At 40.7% G+C, this 27233-nt stretch overlaps 1 protein-coding gene across 2 annotated transcripts; it reads left to right on the top strand.

The window, feature by feature from the left end:
* spen (spen family transcriptional repressor) lies at positions 1-26835 on the top strand. 2 transcript variants are annotated; one of them, XM_034876525.1, is made up of 15 exons: positions 1-401; positions 2877-3197; positions 9830-10444; positions 14112-14269; positions 14450-14650; positions 14729-14880; positions 14995-15120; positions 15268-15381; positions 15467-15580; positions 15688-15788; positions 15911-23675; positions 23822-24166; positions 24267-24461; positions 24567-24743; positions 24867-26835. In XM_034876525.1, the coding sequence occupies exons 1-15, from the start codon at positions 319-321 to the stop codon at positions 24996-24998; spliced, it is 10599 nt and encodes a 3532-aa protein (XP_034732416.1). In that variant the 5' UTR covers positions 1-318; the 3' UTR covers positions 24999-26835. The 2 variants fall into 2 exon arrangements, with proteins under 2 accessions (XP_034732416.1, XP_034732417.1); XM_034876526.1 differs by having other exon boundaries at positions 2-401; positions 24585-24743.
* Positions 26836-27233: the final 398 nt, after the last annotated feature.

Genomic DNA, 27233 nt, shown 5'->3' on the forward strand with positions numbered 1-27233 from the left:
CTGCATCTTTTTTAGGAAGCTACATGCTTTATTTCGACACCCAAAGGTCGCATGGTGTCAGGGACGCGCCTAGTCACGGGAACAGTCCGGAGCGCGTTCATGAGGTTCAAGATCGCGCTTTAACAGTGAAGAGTATCAAACAGCGTGCGGGTATCCAACCTAATGGTTTACATTGGGTCACACAACGACCAGTCAATGATTTGCGCCAAGTGTAATTTTTCTTGTCCGGGGATTATCTTGCAAACCTTTTCTATTTTGCACGGGAAGAAACTGACGTAGCAAACTCATCTGTATGATACGGGAGCAGGAGCACACAGTATGGTCCGGGAAACCAGACATTTATGGGTGGGAAATTTACCCGAAAATGTGCGAGAAGAGAAAATCATTGAGCACTTCAAGCGGTGAGTAGAAACACTAATGAGCGACGTGTGTGTGTGTTTTGTATTTTAACAACGAGTGCATGGCCAGCATCTCTCTGTTGTGTCACATTTTAGTGAAGTCGGGATGAAGCAGGAGGTTCCCCTGTAGCAAAGTCCCATTTGGCAACTGTGCTGTCAGCTCTCCATAAGCAACAACACTGTGCTGCATTTCAGCTGAGATAAAAAAGAAAGCTGCTAACACGCTTCAACCACCCAGCTAGCGGACATAGGGTTATAAGGTTTCTAACTTATAGGGCTAGTGATAACTTGAATTGCCCTTTTAATGTTGTGTGGTTGATCATTCACACCATTTGACTTTAGAGAAGCCTACGTTTCCACCTGGTTGCCGTACAGAAAACACGTTTTTCTGTAACAGTCAGTGTAAACAAAGTTCAGCCTACCTGGCAAGCCGCTAGCATTGTTAGACGCCATGCATTTCAGTCTGCATTTGGCAGACAGCATGAAGTCTATCGCCGTGTTTTTTTTCTGGTGCCTGAGAAAATCAGGGACCGGTGTTTCACTTGACTCTCTGTGAGTTTGTCAGGTCGACTGCTTCCAAGTAGACCTGCGCACAAAGTAGGGTTAATTCGCGGATGTAGGCTACCTATCTGAGTGCAATGTGGCTGTGGCTAGAGCCGGATTTTTTCTTCCTAGATGCTACAGAAGTCAGTGAAAGCTAAAAGGTGACGCGACATCCACGCTGCAAAATTATTGCAAACTGGCTGTGATTATACGTGCTCTGTGTTAACTGATAAGCAACATTGTAGTAGGCACTTTGTGTGTGTGTGAACACATACATGGTTATCTTTGCTACATTATTGCCGCGTAGCTTCCCCCAGCTGCTGACTTGCACAGCCTGCAGCGTGATTTGATTGAAGGAAAATCAGACTACATATCGATATTCTAATTACGATATTCTGATTGAGCTCCACTTGTGATTTTTATTTGGATTATTGAAGCAGATAAAAACCCATGCACCATTTCTTATCATTCGGCTCTTTGTTGTCTTCCTCGGACGGACAAAAATGTAAATATGATTTGATATCACGGTTGTCTGCGCGCTCTCGCCTCTCACTTCTCGGCTGTCAAGGAAATAGCAGCCTGCCTCTCCGTCCATGTGTGCTGGAGACCAGACTGCTTGAACAACATAGTCTACCTATATGAGCAACGTAACGTTCTTTACTGTGTAATAATTATTTTGCTACTCTTGGTCTTGTTATTTGCGGTAGAGGGATGCAGTGAGTAAACTACAAATGTGGGTTGTGTTTAATTGCACAACGCACGATAATGGGCTACCTAGGTTATATGGCGTTTTATTTACATAAGCCCGTGCTATGATGCGTTTAACGTTATGTTTGGGGGATGGTGACTGGCAGCATGTTATTGCAATAGCGCATTGAAAACCGTGTCGGCGATCGAGTCGCTTTTAGCATGCACTCCGCTCCAGCGTTAACCCAGAGGTAGTCAGTGCAGGTGCATGACAGCCCTATGTGTGATAGAAGTCATTGAAGATGGGGGACGGCAGAATGAGTAAGCAGTGTGAACAGCTTTTCTAAAATGGCGTCGGTGGCTGTTCAATGTTGGGAAATGGCATGCCAATAAATTTATGGGCACCCATACTGTCTCCGTCGGACAGCGAAATTACACTCCCGATGGGGGGGTTGGGGGGGGGGATAGACGACGACAAGACGACTCAACGCACAATGATGATGGCAGGCTTTGTAACCCCAGACTGGGCTTGCTCATTTCAACAGTCACTTTACGAGTTATTTTGTCCTGCACATACTTATTGAGGAAACAATGGAATGCCTACCCTCATATACGTCTATTAAAACTACATACGGCTATCAATTTAGAACAGTTTTTTAATATGGGTTAAAAATGCAAAATTATGTTGTGAATGTGACATTGCATCAAAAGTTGTTTTGCTATTAGTGAAACAAAAGAAGCCAAATAGACATCCATAACGCATTTGGATTTTTTTTCTTTAAACCCACACACAGCCAATCAGGAAATGTCACGTCTCTTTTCATGCCTGCCAAACCTCATATGTGTGCTTGCCAGTAGGTGTAATCTTATGAGCTCACCCTCCTCCTTGAAAACATGCTAATGATACAAAATCTATGCATTTATTAACATGCAATGTGCCAAGGTTTCAAGTCCAGTTGCTGGGTTACTGTTGCCTTGTGAGAAAGTACCACAGAGCAGAAAATAAGAGCCACCTTTCCTCCCACCCCTCCACACGCATGCATGCACGCACACATATACACACAAACACACATAAACACGCACACAGGCATACTTAAATTGAACAGTATGAAAACAAAGTCATTATTTGCCAAAAATTTCATTATTTACACTAAGAATTAAAATTGAATACTGTGTTCGAAACGCTCATCTAATATAACTGCTGTTCAAAACCTAGTGATCCTCTTGTTTTTCCATTGTTTTCTCTAGATATGGACGTGTGGAGAGTGTCAAGGTCTTGCCCAAGCGGGGTTCAGAAGGTGGAGTTGCAGCCTTTGTGGATTTTGTGGACATTAAAAGTGCTCAGAAGGCTCATAATGCTATCAACAAGATGGGGGACAGGGACCTGCGCACTGATTACAATGAACCAGGCACAATTCCTAGTGCCGCAAGGGGGCTGGACGATAGCCTGACCTTAGGCACTCGTGGCCGGGATGTATCAGGGTTCACAAGGGCGGCAGGGGGGACTGTGTATGGGCCCCCCACGTCGCTCCACAGCAGAGATGGACGCTATGAACGCAGACTAGACGGGTAAGTGGACAAAGTTTCTCTGAAGGCAGGGGGAACCCTGGTTTCGGGTATACACCTTACCTCCAAGCATCCTCCCACCATCTATTAATTTACTTGTTGGGGGGGGGGGGGGGGGGGGGGGGGGGGGGGGAGAGGAGAGGAGAAAAAGAGTTGATTCTCAAGAATTAAATCTTATAGGGATGCCCTCTACAGTCCTCAGAGCGTGGCCAGTGCTCCTGGATTCATACTTGCAGGTACACAGAGATATTCCATAAGTGAGAGCATGGTGTACACAAGTGTATCTATTAGTCTTGAAGGAATAGTCAACAGGTTAGTCTGTTTGAGATTATCTTTGTGATCTTAAACATCTGTGTGAGGTGGATATATCATTTGTGGAAAATACGGGGCAAAGATTGGATATCGTAAAATTTCCCAGGATTATTGGAGATTGCTAGCAGGGGGGGGTGGGGGAGAGAGAGAGAGAGAAAGAGAGAGGAAAAAGAGAGAGTGGTCCAGCGGCCATCCCTGGGATTCCCCTAATCTGGAGTTACACGCCCTGCTCGTTGGATTAATTTCACCATTTTTTCCTCATGTAACAAAACAACCAAGAGCATACATTAGATTTATACGACACTATTGTTTGGATTAGTCTAATTTGGTTTTTTAATTATCGCGCACACCTTCACTTCTCTCGTGGGCGGAGTCATTTTGGATAACCCACACAGGATATCTATTCCTCTCTGTTGGATTAACACTGGCCAAACACCTCAAGGATATGCTATCATGCTAAAGGTATGGGTTGCTTTCTTGGTTCTTTTTTTTTAAATTATTTCTTTATTTGGGAATATTGTCTAAAATCAGGGCATAACTATTTGAGTGCTGGGAGACCTCTACTGGTGATCCAATTTAGTAGAGACAACAGAAACAAGTGAGCCAATGCATTTTTTTTCCCCCGTCTTATTTTTGTGGAGATTATTTTTTACTTTTCAACGACTGAGTCTAGCAGATTTGTTGAGGACCAACATGGACTATGTTTGGATCGTACAATTCAAAGAAGAATGCTGGAAATTGAGACTGGAAAGTTGCTGTTGGAGATAACATGTCTCATGTCTGTGGATTACCTGCTTCTTACCTGAATATGGAACTATAATATAACCTTGGATACAATCACATGCAGAATTGGAGAACAGAAGATTCACCCAGACACTGCATTACCCGTTGACTCCGCTTCTGTTTGGACTGCATGCAGGCTCTTCCTCTTGTATAGGAGGTTGACAACAGACATGAACATCCATGAGCTTCAAAACTGTTATTTATGTTATCCACCCTGGGAATGTATACTCTGTAACGCTTCTACAAACAAAAATCTGGATTACCATTAAGAGACATGTTCTTTATTCTTGATTTGTCATGGCCAGATTTCCCTCCCTCTGCCAAAGGAATTTGACTACTTTACTGCTGTGCACAGTGTGACCAACATGGAATGTGCAAGACTTCTCGAATTGAAGACGCAAGACTGAATTTTTTCCATCATTGCTGTTGTGAAATTACTACTTACGGAAGAGGGTCTCCTGGATATCATGCATTTATTTTACTGGACTCAAGTGCAACACAGATTCCCCCCCCCCCCACGTTTGGATGGATATATGGACTCATTGACATTTTCTAGCATACAAAACCTTCTACCCTGGATCTGTACAAGGCCAAGTTTGTGTTCATAATTTTAATTAAACACTCATTAAAGTACGTGTGGTTCCCCGCCCTGAAGATGAGGATTACATTTTAAAATTTTTCCCTCTCCACTCAACATTTTTGCCCATTTTTTCTGCTCACAAAGTTCTATCTCCCTAGATTGTATTTGGAATTATAGGTCAAGTTACCACTCTCTCAAAAGGTTGGTATGTCCTGCCCTGTGTATTATAGCTGTCCTCTCTAACCCGCTAGTTTGAACCCCTGTCTCTCTCCATTTCCCCCACTAACCGAAATAGCTGGTACATAGAATGCTTTTATTGCCTGTGTCTATATGCAGAAATCTGTATTTTATTCTGTATTGTTTTCCTTTTCTTTTCCTCTCACCTGCCCCCCCCCCCATTCTCTTTATGATGAACAGATCCATATTTCACTAGTGATTTTAGTAAAACTCCCTTTTTAATTTACTCACTGTCTTAATACAATTTAAAGACTGGTCTGTGGAATCTTATAAAGATTAAAGGGATTTGGAGACTCAACGATCTGTCCCACACTCATATTTATGATATGTGCAGTGAAAAGTGGGGCCGGCAAAGTAAAAATAATATAATTAGAATAGGAATACAATCAAGTAATAAAGACAAAGGGATGCATTTTTTTTAGATCAAAATTAGAAATTCTTTGTGCAATGTGTAGATTTCCTAATGTCTCTGAAAAAAACAGTGAAACAAAATGAAATGAATTACATTTTACATATTTAAATGCTTCTAATGTGAGCTTTGTCAAGGTCTGTTTAAGATGTTTATGTCAGTATGTTTTGTTGCAAAAGTGATCAGTTAACTAATATTTAACAAAAAGTAACATGAAATTTAAATTTAATGATTTCAAGCGGAACTACCAAACACTTGCTGGATTTTCTACTTTTTTTCTGTTGTATATCATTTTAAATATCTTTAGGGTAAGGTTTGGACTGTTGGTTGCAATACAACAAATTGGCAACAAACATTTTATAAACTATAACAAGACTATTGATCAATAATTAAAATAACTATTAGTTTCTGCCCCAGTATCTTTGGTTCCTGCCTTGTAGCTGCAGTTTTAAATGTCCTCGGCTTCCTTTTTATGGCACAAGTGTAGAATATGAATACTGAATAATGTTTGTCAGGGTGCAGATTCAAAATTTGATTCTTAAACTTCTGAGAAATATAATGCATTTAAGATTATTCTTTCAGAATTTTGACTCGTATCATAGATAGAGATTACATCCCTCCAAAGTCCCTGACTGCATTTAAACGTCTCCATGTAGGGTTTTAAAAACCATAATGGCTACGAGATGGTTGAAATTTCCCAACAGTCACAGATTTTTCTCTTCGATTTATTTTGTGGAATCTATGTATTTTAGGTTGCTGATTATATTAGTGTTGTACTCAATGTTGCAAATCAATAAGCAGGACTGATTCATGGCAGTGCTGGCTTTACAGGACCGTTGCTTCAGTTTGATGGATTACCTTAATTTGTATTTATCAGTGGATCAACCGAAAATAGACATTCCAAATTGTTTATTTTATTTAAAAACTGATTTTCAATTGAGTTTTCAGTAGTATCAGTATTATTATATAAAATGACAGTGACAGAAGCCCACCCCCAAGCTCCGTGGTTTTTGCTTCATCCTGCAGGGACCACAGGGTGCTCCACAGCTGCACAGTTTAACGGTTGGTTTGCACTGCAGAAGAATATTTAACAATGAAGTAATTATAAAAAGGTTTTGAAATTCTGAATTAAATTGATACACATGTGTTGCTCCCACATGACTGAGCCTCCACATAAGACAACTTTTTAGCATGCTGCTGAAATGCATCCTTACATTTATGGTGTTCACATAATCCCAAAATAGTTGGTGTGCTTAGCATGCACCAGAGCGCACTAGAATTCAAACACATGGACATTCTGCCAAAAGAAGTCTAACTGAATTATTTTTAAGCTCCATGAATAATGTTGAACCTGTTTTGTGTAAAGTGAAATTGAAGGCCATCTATTGAGCAGTGAGCCTGCACCACCAAATTAGCATTTTCGAGAGCATCTAGGGGTCAAGGTAATCCATCAATTTCACAGCAGACATCATTATACCATAGATGTTATTCATGAATCCAGCACACAGATTATTAAATCAAATAAGCTGAAACAGAAGTTACCCCTGACCCGCTGTACTTTATGTATAGCGTAGTGGAATACAGACAAAGTGCATGTGTCCTAAACCAATTTATCCTCAACATCTAGGAGACTATGTGCATCCCATGCAGTATTTTGTTCTTGTGCTCCATGGCAAAAGCCTTTGTTGGAAAGACATAATGAAAGACTTCCATTTATGAGCATATAAATGGGTTTTAATAGTGTCTATAGGTTACATTTATGTCAAATGTTTTACAGATGAATATTTCCAAATTGGCCAAATCACATAAGTTAATATAAAATAGTTGCTCAGTAATTCACTCTGCACACCCTTAAATCCATTCACACATTTTTGCTCAGTTAAAAAAAAAAAAAAAACTAAGTCAAATATCCTTAAAAAGGATAAAATAAAAAATATTTGTGGGCGGGAAAAGGTAAAAGGGTTTAATATTTGGTACAAAGAGTTAAGCTAAGGGGATGAATATAGTCTTATCAAAGTCCTCTCAAGAATGACGTGAATATGAGTAACATATTCTTTGTCAGTTGTAAAGGTCAGGTTGGGCAATTTAAGAAACTCATTTTATGGATCATTTACCAAAATGCCTTTTAGGACATCACAGGGCGTCAGCGATGCAGAGGAAGACGTATACTTGATAGATATAGCAGCAGCCTTCTGTTAGCACTTTGGTTGACCCGTTACTTTCTAAAACTCAGACTAAGTATGAGGAACCATTTCCCTATTTATTGGTATACAATTTCCTACATCATCCAAAACAATAAACACTACACTGCACTTTTTGTGTACATTAAAGCACAAAAAAGTTGGAAAATGATTAAAAAAGAGACAAAAAAATGCGTTGATATAGGAAGTAATTACAAAGGTTTGCTTGAGACTCAAAACAAAAAACGTTGTGCACTCATTTTTACTGTTAAAACACTAACCAAAGGTTGTTGCCAACTTCTGTTTAATGAGATAAACCGTTTCAGAAGTTTCTCCATATTGCAAATATCTTGGATTTCTACTTACCGTTCTTTGTTGGCATCAACAGTTTTGGCTTAGACAGTTTAGCAGCATGCAACCCAGCAAGAAGAAGAAACTGCATAGAAACATCTTTACACAGATGTACTCCAAACATCTCGGATGGTCAAAATCAATCAAAGAGCCAAAAGATTTGGATGCCTCAATCAATTATCAGCAAGGGCAATTTTTAAATTCCATTTTGGAAATTGATTGGATGATGTTTTTGGTCACACTTGACATAACAAACTTCATTTCACCCTCAAAGGAGACAGAGCAAATTCATTTATTGAAAGTTAAGTTCTAGTTATGTGTTACGTTCTTTGAAAGTAGAAATTGGCTGGAAAGATTGGTAATGGAATAGGAGGTAGTGAGCGTCTTAATAAGTTGCCCAAACTCAAACCAAGGAAGTTGTAGTTGTATGATATGGACATTACATAACTACTGTAAGACAAAATGCTGTTCACGTGGTTGGTTTATCAACAATATGAACATAATTTCTGGTTTGATCACTACAATACCTTTTAGTTTTTCCACACTGAAAGCTTTGATTTCATTAGTATTTATTTCAACATTAGCACTGCAAAGGGGTTTTACCATTTCGAAATTTGAGGTTTGTTTTCAATTCAAATCTGGCACTGCCTTGAGTCTTAATAATTTTCCACTCTCTTGTTTGAACTGGACAGAGAATAAAATATATCCATTTATTTAAAGAACCAGTACAATGAGGGTTTGTAAGTGTTGTTATATTAAACCATATTCCGCCCCGTGTTGGAACATCATGGCTAATTTGCCGTTATAATGAGATCTGGATTCAAACAGTGGTAATTGCTGTCCTGTCCTGCTCATTACGGGGAGTTGGGTAATATGACTGGTGTAATGACACAGCAGTTGCATTACTAAATTAAATTCTGATTGCTTTATTCAGAACGAGGATGTTCGGGTCTGAGGAGAATGTCCTTATTAGCACTGTTTCTGGTGTGCATCTTCATTAAAGATGCTTTAAAGACCTTTTTTCAGGAGAATAAGTGGAGTCAAATTGTATAACATTATAAACAAAACAATAAGGTAATAAGTAGCCTTCAAAACCTTCAATAAAGCCTCTCCGATAAATGATAAACGTAACTGACAATCTACAAACGCTCTCATGTAAGTCCTTTTTTATAAGGAACTTTTGTGCAAGTATGTTATATCCTACAATTATACTTAGAACTTTGGTAAATATATCTGTTTGATTAAACAATAAATGCTTGTCTTTTGCTCAAAACCCCTTGTGATTGTCCTATGCTGATTGCATTGTTAATATAGTGTGTTGCATTTTACAGTGTGTGTCTGTGATGCTTAAACTGAATAAAAAAATGAATAGTGACACATCTGCATTCAAAGAAAAGCAGTTTTAAACTAAAAATCTTAAAGCTTGTGTTAACATTTTTAAGCCGTTGCATGAACATGGACCTAGCAGTGGTTAGGGAAGTTGTTGGTATGTTGGCATAGGATCTGATAGATAGACATCTCCAAGTCCTAAACAGTTTAGAAATGATTAGTTGTTTCAAGCATTTTATCATTCAAATCCCCTTGAAAAATAATTTTCTCTTTAGATGCTTAAAACCTACCCTTCTCCAAACACTTTAGTGTACTGTCTATTTGTGTGTCTAATCAAAAAAAAAGCCCACCAGAGACACCTAATGATTTTCATTGCCCAATGTTTGATGCTAGCAGTGTTTTTAAATGACCGGAATGTAACTGTAATGTGTTGTTCTCTCTTCCTGTGTGTTAGAACGGCTGAAAGTCGGGATCGGGCGTATGATCACAGTGCCTATGGACATCACGAGCGCCCTGGTAGCAGTTTTGAACGCCAGCGGCACTATGAAACAGACTATTATCGTGATGCAAGAGAGAGGACTCTTAGCACAGCTGGGAGCGGGTCTGGTACCTCCACTGGAAGCGGTACAACTGTATCGTCAGGAGTCAGTGGAACTATCGTTAGTGCTGTTGCTGGCAACACGGGAGCAGGTGGATCAGCAGGGGTTACGACGGGAGGAAGCGGAGGATCTACATCCAGCGGGGTTGGCTTCTACCGTTCACACAGCAGGAGCCCTTGTCGCTTTGAGACGGCAGAGCCTCGCTATGAGTCTCGTGCCAGGGAACCCTTTACTTTGGCTAGTGTGGTTCACAGGGACCTTTACAGGGAGGACAGGGGTCGGCGCGGGGAGCGGTCGTACCGCCATAGTCGTAGCCGGTCACCCCACTCAACACATTCGCGAAATGCCTCTCCTCAACGACTGGCGAGTCAGGCTACCCGCCCTCCACGCTCCCACAGTGGGTCAGGCTCCCACAGTCGCTCCTCCAGTTCAGACTCAGTCAGTAGTACCAGCAGCAGTACGAGTGGCAGGTGAGTGAAGCGCTCACATTTTCTACCCTTGTGCATCGCTGTTGTTTACCTTTGTGCAACTCAGGCTTAATCATGTGGTGGATAGAGTACTAAGTATTTTTAGATAGAAATCTGCACTTTGAATGTGGCTTGAAATGATTGTAAAAGCTTATTTCACAGAATCAAACAGTACGGACACATTCAAAAGATGATATAAATGATGCCATCCATTTGTCGTTTTCTGTTGTTACCTGAGTCCAGGTCACAGTGGTAGCAGGATGGAGTTTTTGATAAGGCCAAAACAGAATTAATGACTGACTGAATTATTCTAGTGTCTCTGCCTTTATACTATAATACAATATTCAGTTGTATATAAAATAATGCCACTGTATATTTTTAAAACAACTTTAACAGATTATGTTAATTCAACTTTGATAGTTTTTCTCAGATTTACCAAAAATGTGTTTATGTGGACCACTCAACTTTTTGCAAAGCAGGAAAATCATGTAAACAATGTCACTGGGATACATTTTAACCACTCAGCAAAACCTACAAAGGAACAGATCAGAGACCATTTAAGTGTGGCTGAATAAACGTGTCTACTTTTCCCGAATGTGGACCTTGATTTCTATATGGGGCAAAAAGGTTTTCAGGAAATGTGCCTGTAATCTGTGTATAATTTCTTTTTAAACCTAACGTAGCCTGTATTTGTAGCTCTACAGAATTCTGCAACAGTTTTTAGGTCAAAACACAAGTTTTGCCAACAAGCAAAGACTTGCTTGTGCATTTAATATCTATCACTGATTAGTGGGGATGCCTATCAAGAATACTTTGTTGCTCAACATTCCTTGAAGCAGAAGCTGTGGTTTATAACATTAACTGTTTCAAAGACATCATATCTCCTAATACTTTGCCATCATGTCTGTTTTGTCAGCAGATAGTATAGCAGATTGCATACAAGTATCTGCATGTTAGAAAAATTATTGGGGAGTGTTACTATATAGCACTCCATCTTGATTCCCCTCATCAGGTTTGAAAGCTGTTTGTATCTATATATGGGCGTTGGCGCCACCTTGAAAGATGACTTCCCTTTAAAGGTCAATTGTGTTTTTTTTAGCAGCACTATCATTTCTAATTCAGTGGCATAAGAAAGGTTGTAAATGTGCAATAACTTTAAAGCAGTGTTCTGTGTGCAAGCTTCTACTTCACTCATTTTTGTATGATCATTATTGAATTTTTCAAATGACTAATTGGTTTTTACAAAGTTGTTAGTTAAGTAGTTAGGAGTCAACTTTTGGAAAATTACCTTTGCTGCATGTACCTGCTACACTGACACACTTTTTAGGTTGTTAAGGTTTCATTTAAATTGGTTTATTATTGCTGTTCAAAGTTTGGATTAATTCAAGGTCGGCCATCATCACAAACAGTGGATGTCAGTTCTGTTGTTGTTGTTAGATTATTTATTTGCTAATTTAGATGTTTTTGTGCACTGCGTGCACTGAGTGTTGCTACATTTGTTGTAATGATATTTGCGTCCAGGTTCTTGTAAATGTATTGTTTTTTATTAGTGGATTTAGGGTTAGTGTTTAGTAGTAATTGTGCAAGCAATGCATAAATAAGAAAAGGTTGTAAGTGCAAGTGAGGTTTGAATTTTTAAAAACTGTCCCTAGGATTTACAGTTTTATACATTCCCCTCGCTCCCTCTCCATTTGTTTATTTTTTTGATAACTGCATCACCTTTGGACACAGCAGAGTCCACAGCTCTGTACGACAGTAGTGACACACGTGGTTTGACAAGGTAGTGCTATGTGGGGAATTTCAGGAGACGGCTGGTATATTTTTCTCACTGCCTACCTCTGTGTATGTGTAATGGCTCTCCCCCCCCCCTCCGTGAGATCCAGTTCGAACTGGAAATATCTGGCCAGTGCTGGCTGCCTGCCCACTCCCACAGGCCAGGCTCCGTCAGCAGCACTTCCGGGAGAGTCTAAGCACAGGAGGAGAAAGTGAGAAGGAAATAAACAGCAGAGGGCCTAGAAAGCTGAGACATTCATTGGGATTGCTTGAGAGGAAAAATGTGCATCAGGCAACCATGCATTTGCTACTGACAAGCAAATCCATCTTCTTATATTGATAACCAGATGTGTTGTACACATTGGGGAGAAAGAGGGTGTTTTTCTCCTCTTCTGCTGAGAAATTGTGGTTTTTAAAACCTAGAAAGACCCTTTCTAAGTGCATAGCAAAATCTTTTATCCAAATGCTTCTATCTGTGTATATATAATTATATTATTTATTATTTAATACAATATTTAATCAAATCCTCCTTTTTTGCCCTGCTGATTGGACAGAGCAAACACATTTTGTCACATTTTTTCCGTCAGCGTTTACAAAAATCACTGCTGTTCTTTATATTGTAATACTGCATTTGGCTTTTATCCAGTCTATGAATGATTTGTCATTTCTCTCAATTAATACACTTAGTGTATCGCTGAAAACTGATAAATCTGTATAAAGTATACATTTTCATAGCAATTTATGATTTCATTGAGGTAAGAATAACAATAACTACATTTTTACTTTTTTGGGTAGGCGAACGCAGCAACTAGTCCCTCCAGTATTTTGCTGCCTTTTTTTTTAGATTGTTGAGGCCCAAAATGCATGATTTTCCTGGAGCTTTTGTAAATTGCGATAAAAGTTGCGATGTCTTTTGTTTGTTGCAGGGAAGTTGTGGGAGAAACTTGCAAACAAAGTGGCAAATTTGCATTTTGTTTTGTAAAGTTTTTTTAAAAATAAAAAGGAAATTTGTTTTGAGGAGAATAAAATTACTCTTGGCTGAGTTATCCCAGAAACCTTACCAAAAAGGCTCTGGGTGCAGCGAATGTTGGTATAATATGAAAGTGGCTGGTTGATTCAAGACAGAAAATTATTATTTATTTAATTAATCAAATTTGAACATTTGTCTTGTTGATTTTTGCATTGTTAGTTAATTTCTAGTCCCGGCTTGGGCTTGGACACACATTCATACGGTTTGATAAAGTACTTATTGGACTTTAACTTATCATTGCACTTACAATAACAATTGTAAATATTCTCTAGTTAGATCATCCTGTATGTCTCATCTCCCAGGTTTTTCCTGCACCCATCGTGTGTATTTGTGTGTACGCGTCGGTTGTGGGGGTAACTAAGCAGCCTGGCCTGCTGCAGAGAGCCAACAGGATGAAACAGCATCCGCTTCAGAGACTTCAGAGTGAAAAACTGTTACAGCGTACATTGATGTTAAAATGTATACAGATTGCCATGAAGGTCTGAAATGTTTTTCACGCTTTCGCTGTACGTTTTGTTGGTAAATGAGAGATGTTCGAGTCACACAAGTCTCGTCTTCATAGCAGAAACAAGGAAATGAATTTGGCGACATACGCTTGATGTCAATCACTTCTCATTCCCGCTTGGTCCGTGGCTATCAGAGTCACATACTGATACAAAGTCTGGCACCTAGGATTTGCGGGTCGCAGCAAAGTTGCTGTGATTGATTGAATTGACGCAATCACAACATTGCAAAATCCTGGAGGGACTGAACAACCAGTGACAGCAACAGAAGAATAACTACCTTTTGATCCTACATTGAAAGTTATATTTTCAGATTGTGACGCTTGCAACAACATCTAAGTCCATGTTCCTTTTTTTGCTCCAGTGATTCTAGCAGTAGTTCAAGTGATGACTCCCCAGCACGTTCAGTGCAGTCTGCTGCTGTTCCTGCACCCTCAGCACTTCCTTTATCCTCCCTTGAAAAGGATGAACCACGTAAAAGCTTTGGCATCAAGGTCCAAAATCTTCCTGTGCGCTCTACAGGTTAGTTAAAAGGGGCTCATGCCGTTTGCAAGCACAAGTTTTTTTTTGCACAAATATAAGTGAATTTTATTCCTGTACATCCCTCAAATATTGACACATTTTAATTAAAAATGATTGCCAATAGTTCATTTAATAATAACCTGTACAAAATTAATAAAACATTTGATCTGTTAACTACAGATACGAGCCTGAAGGATGGTTTGTTCCATGAATTTAAGAAACATGGAAAGGTCACATCTGTACAAATCCATGGCGCTTCAGAGGAGCGCTACGGGCTTGTCTTTTTTCGCCAGCAAGAGGACCAAGAAAAAGCACTTGGAGCATCAAAGGGAAAGCTTTTTTTCGGCATGCAAATCGAAGTCACAGCCTGGAATGGCCCTGGTAAGTTCTGATTATTGACTATATTGCAGCACAAACAAAACAAAAAACGCACAAGGTTTCAATAAGCACATTTTTCAGAGACAGAAAGTGAAAACGAATTTCGGCCCTTGGATGAGAGGATAGACGAGTTTCATCCAAAGGCCACACGGACATTATTCATCGGGAACCTGGAGAAGACTACCACCTACCATGACCTGCTTAACATCTTTCAACGCTTTGGAGAAATAGTGGTAGGTTAATGCTGTGAAGTGGTTGGTAATCAGGTCCTACATGCAATGCCATTGCACAGTTTGAAATGATCATACTTAGTGACAGCTCATTTCTGTTTTCATTATTCTGCAAAGGATATTGACATTAAGAAGGTGAATGGAGCCCCACAGTATGCCTTTTTACAATACTGTGACATTGCCAGTGTCTGTAAGGCCATAAAGAAGATGGATGGGGAGTACCTTGGGAACAATAGACTCAAGGTGAGAATTATCACCTTAATTTAAAATCATGGCTTTACTACCACATTTTTGTCATTCACAACCATAAGTATTATTTACAAGCATGGTTTGTATAAACTGTTATGTAAGTTAACATCTATTTGACATTTGTTCCTTCTTCTTTTTCAGCTGGGCTTTGGAAAGAGTATGCCAACGACGTGTGTTTGGTTGGATGGATTGGCGTCAAACACAACTGAGCAGTTTCTTACTCGTCATTTCTGCCGCTATGGACATGTTGTCAAGGTAAGTCTGTTCATTTTCTCCCTCACAGTTACCCATTGTTTACTTTCTGGCACCTTGGGACTCTTATTTTTTCTGTCTTTCACAGGTTGTATTTGACAGAATGAAAGGAATGGCTCTTATTCTGTATAACAACATTGAATATGCACAAGCTGCTGTCAAAGACACAAAGGGGTGGAAGATAGGGGGCAGCAAAATTAAGGTAATTGAAACAAAGCTTTGCTTGAAAATGTTGCTCTGTAATTTTGTTGTGTTCTTATTGGCTTAAATGATGTAAAAAATGCAAGTTAACCTTCTTTTTTTCTTCAGGTGGATTTTGCCAATCAGGAAAGCCAGATGGCTTTCTATCGTTCAATGCAGGCATCTGGCCAGGATATTCGAGACTTTTATGACATTCTCTCTGAAAGAAGGTTTGTGGAGTTTCCTTAATGGATACTTTTTTTTGCCTCTATATTCTGTCTAATGTTAAACTTTATTGATGCCAAAATATGATGGAAAAAAGCTTGATTTTGGGGGGTTTATTTCTTGGCAGGGATGATCGACGAACTCAATATGAATTTCAAGCAGAAAGACAATATTATGAAAATGTACGAACGCCAGGAACATATACTGAAGATCCACGTCGCAAATACCCTGCCAGAAATCGGGAGTTTTACACTGAATGGGACCCATATCAGGGAGATTACTATGATCCACAATACTTTGAAGACCCCCGGGAATTTCGAGAATACAGAGCTGACCCTTATGAGCAGGACATTCGCAAATACAGCTATTTGCAACGGGAACGTGAAAGAGAAAGGGAGCGCTTTGAAACAGATCGTGGACGTGATCATGGGAGGAGGACCATTGAGCATAGCCAAAGCCCATCTCACATTGCCTCTCGTCATCCTGCCAGCCCTACTGCATCTCCTTCACTCTCCGAGAGGATACCGAGTGATTCAGATCGGCGTATTTGTTGCCAATCTTCTGAAAGAAGTGGTAGCTGCAGTTCAATCTCACCACCCAGATTTGAAAAACTTGAAAAAGCACGCACTGAAAGATATAATAAAACTGAAAAACTTGAGAAGGATCGAGTCATTGAAGTTGAAAGAGGGAATTTGGTTGAAAAAGAGAAGCGGGCCGGGCGTAAAGATCGAGGGGAAAAGGATAAAAGTGAGAAACAGAGGCTTAAAAAGCTAAAAGTGACATCACCTATTATCCAAGCATGTGAGACAGAACCTGAACTTGATCGAGATGTAAGCCCTGAGTCCGTCCTTCGAAGTAAAAACAATAAAATTCCAAAGGAAGGCTTGAGCAAAGGAAGGTTAGATCTTCTGCCTTGCGTTGTGCAATTGACACGCGTCAAAGAAGGAAAATTGATTGGTCAATCTGTCCAAGAAAAACAAATACCAAGGGGTGGGAGTGACAGTCCTAGATTGGTATCACCTTCAGCTGACCAGAGGAGTCCTCCCTTCCGCCCTGAACCATCGAAAAGTGATATCTCTAAGCATGGAAAGGTGCCTAGACACAAAAATATGCACAGTTGTGTGGAGGTTATTGACAAGGATGCTAAAATAAAATCCAAAAAACATGGAAAATCTGAAATGGGATTTGACAGTTGTATTTCTGTGGATATCGATCGTTTGGCTGCAAGGAAAAGGCGTTTCGAAGACTCTGTTAGACCTGGACTTCATAAACTATGGAACAATGCTAATGAGACAGATTTAGAAAAGAACATTTTGACAAAAGGGATGCATAAAAAGGAGCACCACAAGGATAAATGTGTCCGGATGGTTTCAGTTAGCAGTCCTAAAGATGGACGAGACTGTGAAAGCAACACTGTAGGCTTTTCTCTGGAGCAGCAATCACAGTCAGGGAAGCTGCCAGAAGATTCTACAGATCAGTTGGTCTCTCCCTACCTTAAAATTGATTTGGAGGGACCAAAAAGTGAAAACCGCTCCAGTCTCACAAAAATGTTAGATGATGGCAGCCTTGATTTGGATGAATTAAAAGAACAACAGAAAAAAGTTTTGTCTGAAAACGAACAAGGAAAAGGGAAGTGCATGGACTCCGATGACGGAGATGAACACTTTGTGCACATTGACCAGAATGTTTGCGCAAGTCCAAGTCCATGGCTGCGACCTAAGCTTGGTGATCCTGATAAGTTAGTCAAGTTTGAAAACCCAACAAGTAATGAGACCCATGACTTTGAAAAAGATTATATAATAGATGATGTTCCGAAACCAATTCAGGATATGGCCAATGATGACTTCTCTTCCAATAAACGGAAGAAATCAGAAAATTTTGACTTTGAAATAGTCAGTGCAAAAAGAGAACGCAACTATCCAAGTTCCCGAATGTTGAATGAAGACATTTATCAGAGTATAACCTCCTCATTAGGACATGGTCACTTTGCTGCAAATGAGGAAGATGAAACTGCCCAGATTTCTGTGGCTGTTATAGACGAAGAAAGAAAATCTTCAACAACAGACGAGAGATTTTCACACACTGAGTCATTGAAAAACTGTTTGGGCCTAACAGCCACACATTTTCAGTCTTCTGACAGTGAGCTCCCAAAGGTTAAGACAACCTTGCTTGGCTGTGATGAGGAGTTATTGCAACGTTGGGAAAGACAGATAAAGTCTGATTCACTTAGAATGGAAATGACTTTCCCCAGTGATATTGCAAAATGTGAAACCACCCGCAAATGCCTTGGCCAGGATTTGGAACCTGGAGAAGTGCAGTCTGATTCAGATGATGATGGAGAAAGCAAGCACATCTCTCCCAAGTCCAATAGTTCCTTGTCTTATATCCTCAGGGAACGTGACGAGAGGATGACAGAGCTGAAGCTTTCAGGCTCCTTGGAAAAGAATAAGTTTTATTCTTTTGCTTTAGATAAAACTATAACTCCTGATACTAAAGCACTCCTTGAAAGAGCCAAAACACTGTATTCCTCTAGAGAGGATAATTGGTCCTTTCTCCCATCACGCTTTCCAACCTCCCACAGCTGTACAGATAAAGACAAAGTGAAGCTAGCACCTCGACCGATTCCTTCTTGGTATAAGAAAAAGATTCGTACTGACTCTGTTGAAAAGATGCATGATAAAAAGGAGGAACTTAAGCCACAGGACCACGAGCGACAAGACTTGTTTGCCTCTCGCTTCTTGCACAGCTCAATCTTTGAACAGGATTCACGGCGTTTGCAGCATCTTGAACGTAAAGACCAAGATTTAGAAACTGGAGTTGGCATGCCTTTTGCTAAACCAGGTACTACTGAGACACAGCCTGAGTCTGGAGTAAATGACATGCCACTAGAGCCTATAGTGCTTTTCCATAGTCGATTTTTGGAGCTTCAACAACAAAAGGACAAGGACCATCTTCCACCTGATACAGAGAATGATTCAATAGTGGTGGAGATTAAAAGAGATGAAGTGCAGCATTGTGATAATGTGTTGTCTGAAAAGGAATCTGAGCCTGTACTGAAGGTTGACAAACCAACCAGCCCCCCATTAACCTTGTCAGTTTCACCATTTGTTCATTCCCCAAAAGAAATGTCTTCATCAGAAAATAAAGAATGTTTAGCTCCATCCTCAGATCAACCTGTGTCGTCTGTCAAAAGGGAAACCGTAGAGCCATTTCTTGAGGAATCTCCATCTCATTCTTTCTCTATGGGAGACTTCAAACCAGTTGCTCCTAAGCTTACCAGAAACCCTCCTTTCGTCCTTTTGGGGCCAGAAAATGAAATGGAAACAAAAGAGTTAATTGAACCCGTAGCAAAAAGTGAAGAAAGTTTGTCAGTGGAACATAATCCTCTTGTGGAAGATAAGCCTCCAACTCCTGGTGCTTCCCTAAGTGTTTTTGAGAGAGAGACTGCAGAATTCACCTACTCTGAATATCCAAAGATTGAAGAAAAATCTGAAATTAAGACAGAACTTAAAATAGAAAATCCAGAAACAAAACATTTTGAAGAACCTCAGAAACCTGAGACAGATTGTGAGGCATGTATGCCAGAGCTAGAAGCTGAAATAAAACCGTCACCAAACCGCAGACAGCCCAAGAGTAAAAGGGCAAAATCACTTTCAGTACTACGTACTTCCCAACCTTCCCAAATTGTTGCCACTGAAAAACCTCCAACACGAAAGAGTGAACGGATTGACAGAGAGAAACTCAAAAGGGCTTCATCTCCTCGGGCAGATGTACCAAAAGCATCAGTTGAGTACAAAGCCACTTCTAAGTCACCAATTCATGCATCAGATTCTGAGCAAAACCTTGAGTCAAGTTTGATCCATGGTAGAACACGACGCAGGAATGTAAGATCAGTCTATGCCACGCTACATGAAGACGACCAAGCTGGCAAAGAGGTGGTTGAATCATCACGCTCCATGCGCAAACGTAATGCTGATAAAGAACCATTACAGCAAGATATTCCAATTCCATCCACCAATACAAGGCGAGGACGCCCACCTAAAAGAGGCATCAAACGAGGTGAAGATGTATCACCAGTTAAGGGGGATCAGCAGAAAATAATCGAAGAAGACACAGAGGTCAAAGACTCTACTACTGTAGAGGCTGTAAAATCCTCTGAGGGGTGGCGTTCACCCCGCACACAGAAAGTGCAACAAACACAATTGACTTTAACTGCTCCTGTTAACAAGAAAGGAGGTAGAATAGACAAACAATCTGGGAGCACTACAGTACTAGCTGAACAAGCTGATCTGGCAAGTCATGATGAATCAGAATTTAATCCTAAAGGTGATTCTGAACTGTTTGTGAAGCTATCAGAAAATCTGGAAAATGCAAGCTCACCAGTGCACAGAATGGAGAAAGATTTGAAAGATTCTGGTGGAAAGAAATCTACTGTTGGGGATATTGAAAAGGTAGACACCAGCTCCACTGAGAGGAGACAACTGCCTGAAAAGAGTGTAAAAATGAAAACCCCAAGGCTGAAAAGAAATACCAAGCAAGTCACAGAAGATAAATCACACAGCTTAAAAAATCTTGAGATCCGTGTAAGCCTTGATGACGTAAAAGTTATACTTCGTTCAGAGGACGATGAGCCGGAGTCATTTGAAGCTTCCACATTTACAAAAACCAAGACAATAGTAAAAGAGAATGCAGAAACAAAGATTATAGGCTTTCCAAAAGAATCAAAAGAACTTGACGCACAGGAACAGGAAGACAGTCTATCAGAACCTGAACTTCCTGCTGATCCAGCGGCTCTCTTAGCACGGCAGATGGAACTAGAGCAGGCAGTTGAAAATATTGCCAAACTTACAGTTGAGCAACCTCCTCGGCCGTACAAGGAACCACCTTCTGAGCAGCCTACAATATTACCTCCTGTCATAGTAGAGCAAGAAGCTGAGGTTGAGGAGGAAAAGCGAGCTAATCCTGCAAGCGAAACTGAACTTGCAGCTGCCATTGATTCTATTACAGCTGAAGAAACATGTGCAGACGCAGATGGTTTCACAGCTCCTCCTACTTACACTGCTCTTGTTCCTACCCCTGAATCTTTGACATCCCCCTCCAACGAGATCATGGAACCTGAAACACACATGGTAATTAACAACATTCTTGCTGCGGACTCAGATGATGGTCCTTTGACACCCAGCCCAAAGGGGCAAATTGCAGAAACTAAGGTAGCTGAGGATACCTCTCTTCTTGAGACACCAAAGAAAACAGGCAGAGTTAGAGCCAAACCCCTAAAGAAATCGAGAAGTCGTAAAGGTGCAGCTAACAAGAAAGGGGATATTGCTGCAGAGGTTTCACAACCAGAACCCTCCCCAGTCAAGTTACCGGAGTCCATCCCAGAAGACCCAGAAACCATAAATTCACAAGCAGTTACTGCTACAGCTGGTGCAACTGCAGCAGCTTCTGTGGTCACTGCTGTGGCAACTTGTAGGCGTGACCTTACAAGTGCTATATCTGTAGACACACCAAAAGAGGCAGAACAGCCTGAAGTTGAACAACCTGTACCAAAAGAATCTGCCTTTTATTCAGGACCAAGCAACATTTTAAGTAGTAAAAAGAATCCCCAGGCAGAAAAGCCATCTACCCCTACTCCCGCCCCTGCCCGCCCACAACCTATATCCCAATTTGGCGTTCCCCTGCTGCGGCCCGCCAAAATGCCACTTTCACCAGACTGGCCTCCTAGTACTGAAGAAAGTAGAATTTATGTTGCTCCTTCATGCCACGTTACAGTGGTAACACCTCCACCCGCATCAACTGCACTTGGAACCCCTTCAACAAATACCCCAATGCCTCCTGACACGAAGGCCTCGGATATTGACCCTAGTTCCAGTACCTTAAGAAAAATCCTGATGGAACCTAAATATGTTTCTGCATCAAACAGCAATTCTATACCTACTACTATGGTGACATCTACATTGTCAGATCCTTTGCGGATGTCAGAGAATGAAAATCCCTCTGTCACGGTGGGTTCAAGACAGTTACATCCCGAAGAGAGACCATCTTTACCCCCCCAGCCCATACACCACAAACCCTTCCCACTGACAGAGTCTCAACAGAACTGTGGAGAGAAGATTCAGCATACAGTTATTTCTCCTGCTACCTCAGTAATAAGTCGAATTCCAATGCCTTATGATACAGAGGAAACTCCCCGAATTTCCCTAAGCAACCGAAGCATTGGCCTGTCTGTTCCCAAGCAAAAATTTAGAGCCAACTCTAATGAGAATAATCGCTACCATTGCATGGATATAGTAGAAGATGGGTCCAGAGGGCGCTCTGTTGTTGAGACCACTCCCTACGGTACAGGCTCCAATCCTGGCCTAAGGGTCAACACATCAGAGGGCGTTGTTGTTTTGAGTTATTCAGGTCAGAAAACTGAAGGACCTCACAGGATGAGAGCCAAAATTAGTCAAATTCCCCAAGCCAGTGCTGGTGATATAGAGTTTCAGCAATCAGTGTCCAAATCTTCGATAAAGCAAGACCCACTCATCACATCATCCCTGTCGCCTACCCCAAAACTAGCCCCAACCCCTACAGCTTATGGGCACACAGGGGTTCTCTTGACAAGCCAGTCTTATAACTCTCAACCTGTCATTTCCAGTACAAAGCAGGAGAGTCTTGGATGTGACAAATCTGAAGCCCCATATCACACCACATCACAGGGTGGCGTTGTAAAGATGTACCAACATCCAGTTAGTTCTCCCCAAGTCTTGATGTACAACCAAGCTGTAATACAGCAACAGCAGGCCAAGAGAGGACCGGGGTCTGAACCTCTGCCCAAAAAGATGGACATTGGCAAAACTGTTCAGCAGTCTAACCTAAGTCCAATCATGAGTCCACACCACCAATCACTACCTGGAACCCGCATGAGCCCCAGCCCTAGCATCCCAACTGATAGGTCAGCTCTACACCTAAAGCAAGAACCTCAGTCCCCACGGACAGCTGTACACTCCCCTTCACACTTTGTCAAAGCGTGTCCTCCAAGCAGTTCTCCTAGAGGAACTTCTGTCGTTCTGGGTCATGGCATGACACCAATGTCTACATATCATTCTAGTATGCATCACCCACACTCAGAACAGTCTTCTGTGATAATTCAACCTCACAGTGTCACTCAGGCAATGGCTCACGAAGCCAGGATGAACACCCCACCAATGTCTGGGATAAACTATGGAAGGAGAGGTGATTCCCTGTCTTCATCACACCCGGGACCTCCACAGCGCTCAAACACACCGCAGCCTAATATCATCCGAGATTTGGTACTTCAGTCTCATTCTAGTCCCAATAGGTCAGTATCGGGTGGTGGTGGCGGCAGCAGTGTAAGTGAAGAAGACCCCAGACACTTTAACCAAGCTCTTAGTAGATCTTCCGTGCCCCAGCTCCAATCTGATGTTATGATGATTCACAGTGATCACCGAGGGCTCCACCCAAGCATACGCATGGACCAGTACAGAGACATGCACCAGCGCATCCTTATGCACCAGCAACTGGGAGAGCAGGCGGCTGTAGAAGCAAGACAGTCACGCACCTCAGAGACTGGAACGTCTTTAAGCAACATCTCTGGGCCTTCAAAGGGTCCTATAGTGGGAAAGAGCATTGACCTTTCTGCAAAAGAATCTGTCAAACCACCAGAAGGAAATCTGATACATCCACCCTCCAATGAAAGTAGAATCAGGGGAGTCCATGCATCTTCTCCTGTCCTGGTGTCATCTCACCCACATGGGGTTCAGCTGATACATCAAGGAGGTGTGGGCTCCTTTCCAGCATATCGGGAAATGCGAGGATATCCATCCCAGTTTTCAGGACATCTTTCATCAGGACACAACCTGGCTAACCAAGGCATTGCATCATCACAGGTCACTTGATATGCTTATTATTGACATTCTGCAAATATTTTTGCATTGTAATATGTATCATGTATAATTGTGTTTTATAGATCATATTCGTATACAAAAACAAAATGTGCATAACTATTAAGTGGATCATGTTTTTTCTCAATCAGGTCCTGCCAGAGCCTGAGTTGAGTTACAGGGGTAAAATGTCTCAGTCACACGTGGGAGGAAGTGATTCCAACTCTGAAGGTTCCCATCTTCGCCATGCTACCTCTACAGATCTTTCACACATTTCTAGAGTATCACAGGATACGGTCTCCCCCTCATACCAGTCTCCAATGGCGTCTCCTATGAGTCTTACTCATAAGCCAGATCTATCTCTACAGAAAGGCCCTCCAGCCTTCCTGTCATCCCCTTCGCAAGCAGTAACCCCATCAAGTTCTCTGCATCCTAGGCCGGATGCTAACCTGGAACATTCGGGACATCGTTCCGTTGACATGGTGCAGCTTTTGACGGTAGGAAGACAGATTGACAAGCAATGTCATTCATGGAATATATATTTTCAAGACAATACCAAAGAGAAAAATATTTAATATGTAATGTTTCGTTGTACAGAAATATCCTATTGTATGGCAAGGCCTTTTGGCATTGAAGAACGACCAGGCTGCTGTCCAGTTGCACTTTGTTTCTGGCAACACCATACTGGCCCAGCGCTCCCTGCCGCCCACAGAAGGAGGTCCTCTTCTCCGTATTGTCCAGAGGATGAGGCTTGAGGCTTCCCAGTTGGATAGTGTGGCACGCAGAATGACTGTAAGTACTTCAGTTTTTACTAAAGCAGTTTCTAAAGTTTCAATCAACAAGATTGATCAAATGGAGACGTAATTGTAAATCATGTGTTATTCTTAAATGAATTAGACTTATCATTCATGGCAGGTGAAGAATGACTACTGTTTGCTCCTGGCACTACCCTGTGGTCGAGACCAAGAAGATGTCCTTGGTCAAACCCAAGCTTTGAAAAGTGGCTTTATCACGTACCTACAAGCCAAACAGGCAGCTGGCATTATCAACGTGCCCAACCCTGGCTCTAATCAGGTCTGTGGTCCTTTAAACTTTTTCAGTTCTACCTTTCTTTTTTAATTGTGTCTGTGTTTTACAATTAAAAATCACAACATTTAGTTCCGTCTCTAATTGTTACTTTCATCTTTTGATTCACAGCCAGCTTATGTGGTGCAGATTTTCCCGCCATGTGAGTTCTCAGAGAGCCACCTCTCGCGCCTGGCCCCAGACCTTCTCAACAGCATCTCCAGCATTTCCCCTCACCTCATGATTGTCATTGCTTCTGTTTAATTACCTCCATTCTTTCCTGAACAAAGCCAACACCAGCCCTCTTTGACTTGTCCAGTTTTATAAACTGGAATTGCCTCATATTTGAGTTTTGACTTTTGTTTTTCTCCTTCACTTCACCAAGTCCTTAAGTCACTCAATGACATCGAATTCCAAAAACTATACCTTTTACAACGAGGATCTAAAGGGTCAAACGGGGATTTTTGATGATAATTTCAGATTTTTCATTTCATTGTTGCCATTTTTGGAGGTGTTGTCCATAGCCTTTTCTAATTCATAGCACCCATAAAGCTATGGATTGAGACCTTCCTATGGGATATTTTTTACCTTCATAAAAGTGATTGTGAATTTTTATTTTTTTTATTTTTTAAAGACAAACGATTTGAGAAGTCATTGCACTATGTTAATGAAAAAGTTGTGAACTCTGTACAGATTTGAGTATAAAATGATACATGTTATGGAATTACTCTCATGATCAGCCACGCTTGTGCAAGATAAAAGAAAATCATTGGCTGGAAAATGATAAAGAATCATTTCAGCCTGATCAATCATACTGCTTTCGCTCCTTCACCATCAGCCAACTTCTACGTCATTTCCGGACTCAACTCTCCATCCCAAAGTGTTCCCTGCCCCAGGAACTCATGAGGGGACGTTTAGAGTTGTACAGTTCACACTCAATGCCTCAACAGGGGACTATATAAAGAATATTTAATTTGTTTATTTTTGTTTGCATCTTAAAGCCGAAGGGTATTGTGGACAATTGTGAAACTGTAAATATTATAAATATTTAAAGACTGAAGCAATGTGGAGAGACCAAGTGAATTATTTTACAAGAAAGATCATACAATGTTTTCTTTCTTTCTTTCTTTCTTTTTTTCAGTGGGCATGGGCAAGAAGGGGAATGGTGGGAAGGATCTGTTCAGGATCCAGGAGTGATATTGAAGAAAAAAAAAATATTTTTAAAATTGATTCTGTGCCAAAATGTCTTTTGCAAATGCTCTACACACGCAATGTAAACAAAAATTGACCAGAACCTATTTTCATATGTGACTTTGTATTTTGTCCCGTCAGAGGGCAGACTTAATTCCCTTTTTTTGTATTGGTCATCAACCCAACTCTGTTACTACAGTGATTTTACATTATGAAGTTGTATCCTCATTTTGAAGGAAACCTTGTGTTGTAAGGGTTGCTTTCTTTCATTTGTATTCCTGTTCTCCTTCTCCCTGATGTGGTCCTTTACTGCCCCCTGCTGTCTGAAAATCATCCTCACATATTAAGCACTGCATCCTGAGGTCATTTAAGCCATGACTTCGTGACAGATGTGCTATAGCATGCTTTATTTTCAAATCTTAAAGGGTAAACAGAAATCATAAAGAATGTGACTTGAACTTGACATCATGCCGCTAATGGATGTGTTATCATCTGTCTTCATTGCTCCCCTTGAGTGTCTCCTTGAGCCAAGCTGTAAATAGTAATGTCCTTAATCTGTGCTCTTATGTATTTTCACCTTCATAATTGTCTTTATTCAGGGTCCTTATTTTTGTTTTGTGCAACAAAACAAAGCAGTCTGAAAGAGACGGGAGATAAGGTGTGTGAAACCGATGCTGAAAGTAAAACCAGGCTTGTCAGTTTTGTGGTGTAAAGATTTCTATGACTGCAAGCTAAATACTCTCATTGTTATGTTGAAGGCACTTATAATTTTTGATAAACAAATGAGAAAAAAAACTTTAAACAGTGATTAATAGGAAAACTGTCTTTTGATCAATCTTCATTTTGAGTGTATTTTGCTGTTCCTCTATGAGGACATTTTAAACTGTAAAATAAATGGTTGTTTAACTTACTTCTGAAGATCATTAAATGGTCTTTAATGATTGGGTTTGGTTTGGGCTTTTGTGACTTGCCTTGAGAAATTGAAGTTATTTTGATGCACTGACTTGTGAAGAAAGATTTTTCCAGAATCTTGACTTGAAGAAATAGGACCTGCATCACTGTAATACAAAATATGCAAGCTATTATGTTCATTGTCTGGAAGCTTTAACTTCTGTGTCTCTGTAACAGGTTGTAATGGTTTACATAGTTATATACGCTAACTCAGTGTTTCTCAAATGGGGGTCTGTGTAGCCCTAGGGGTACTTTGGAGTACTGCTGGGGGTAAGTGAGATTTCTTTTTGAAATGTTAATTTAAATGCATAATTCCCTGAAATAATTATACTATAATCATTTAGTAATGGATTCTAA

This window comes from Etheostoma cragini, chromosome 7, assembly GCF_013103735.1.
Source record: "Etheostoma cragini isolate CJK2018 chromosome 7, CSU_Ecrag_1.0, whole genome shotgun sequence".
Lineage (NCBI taxonomy): Eukaryota > Metazoa > Chordata > Actinopteri > Perciformes > Percidae > Etheostoma > Etheostoma cragini.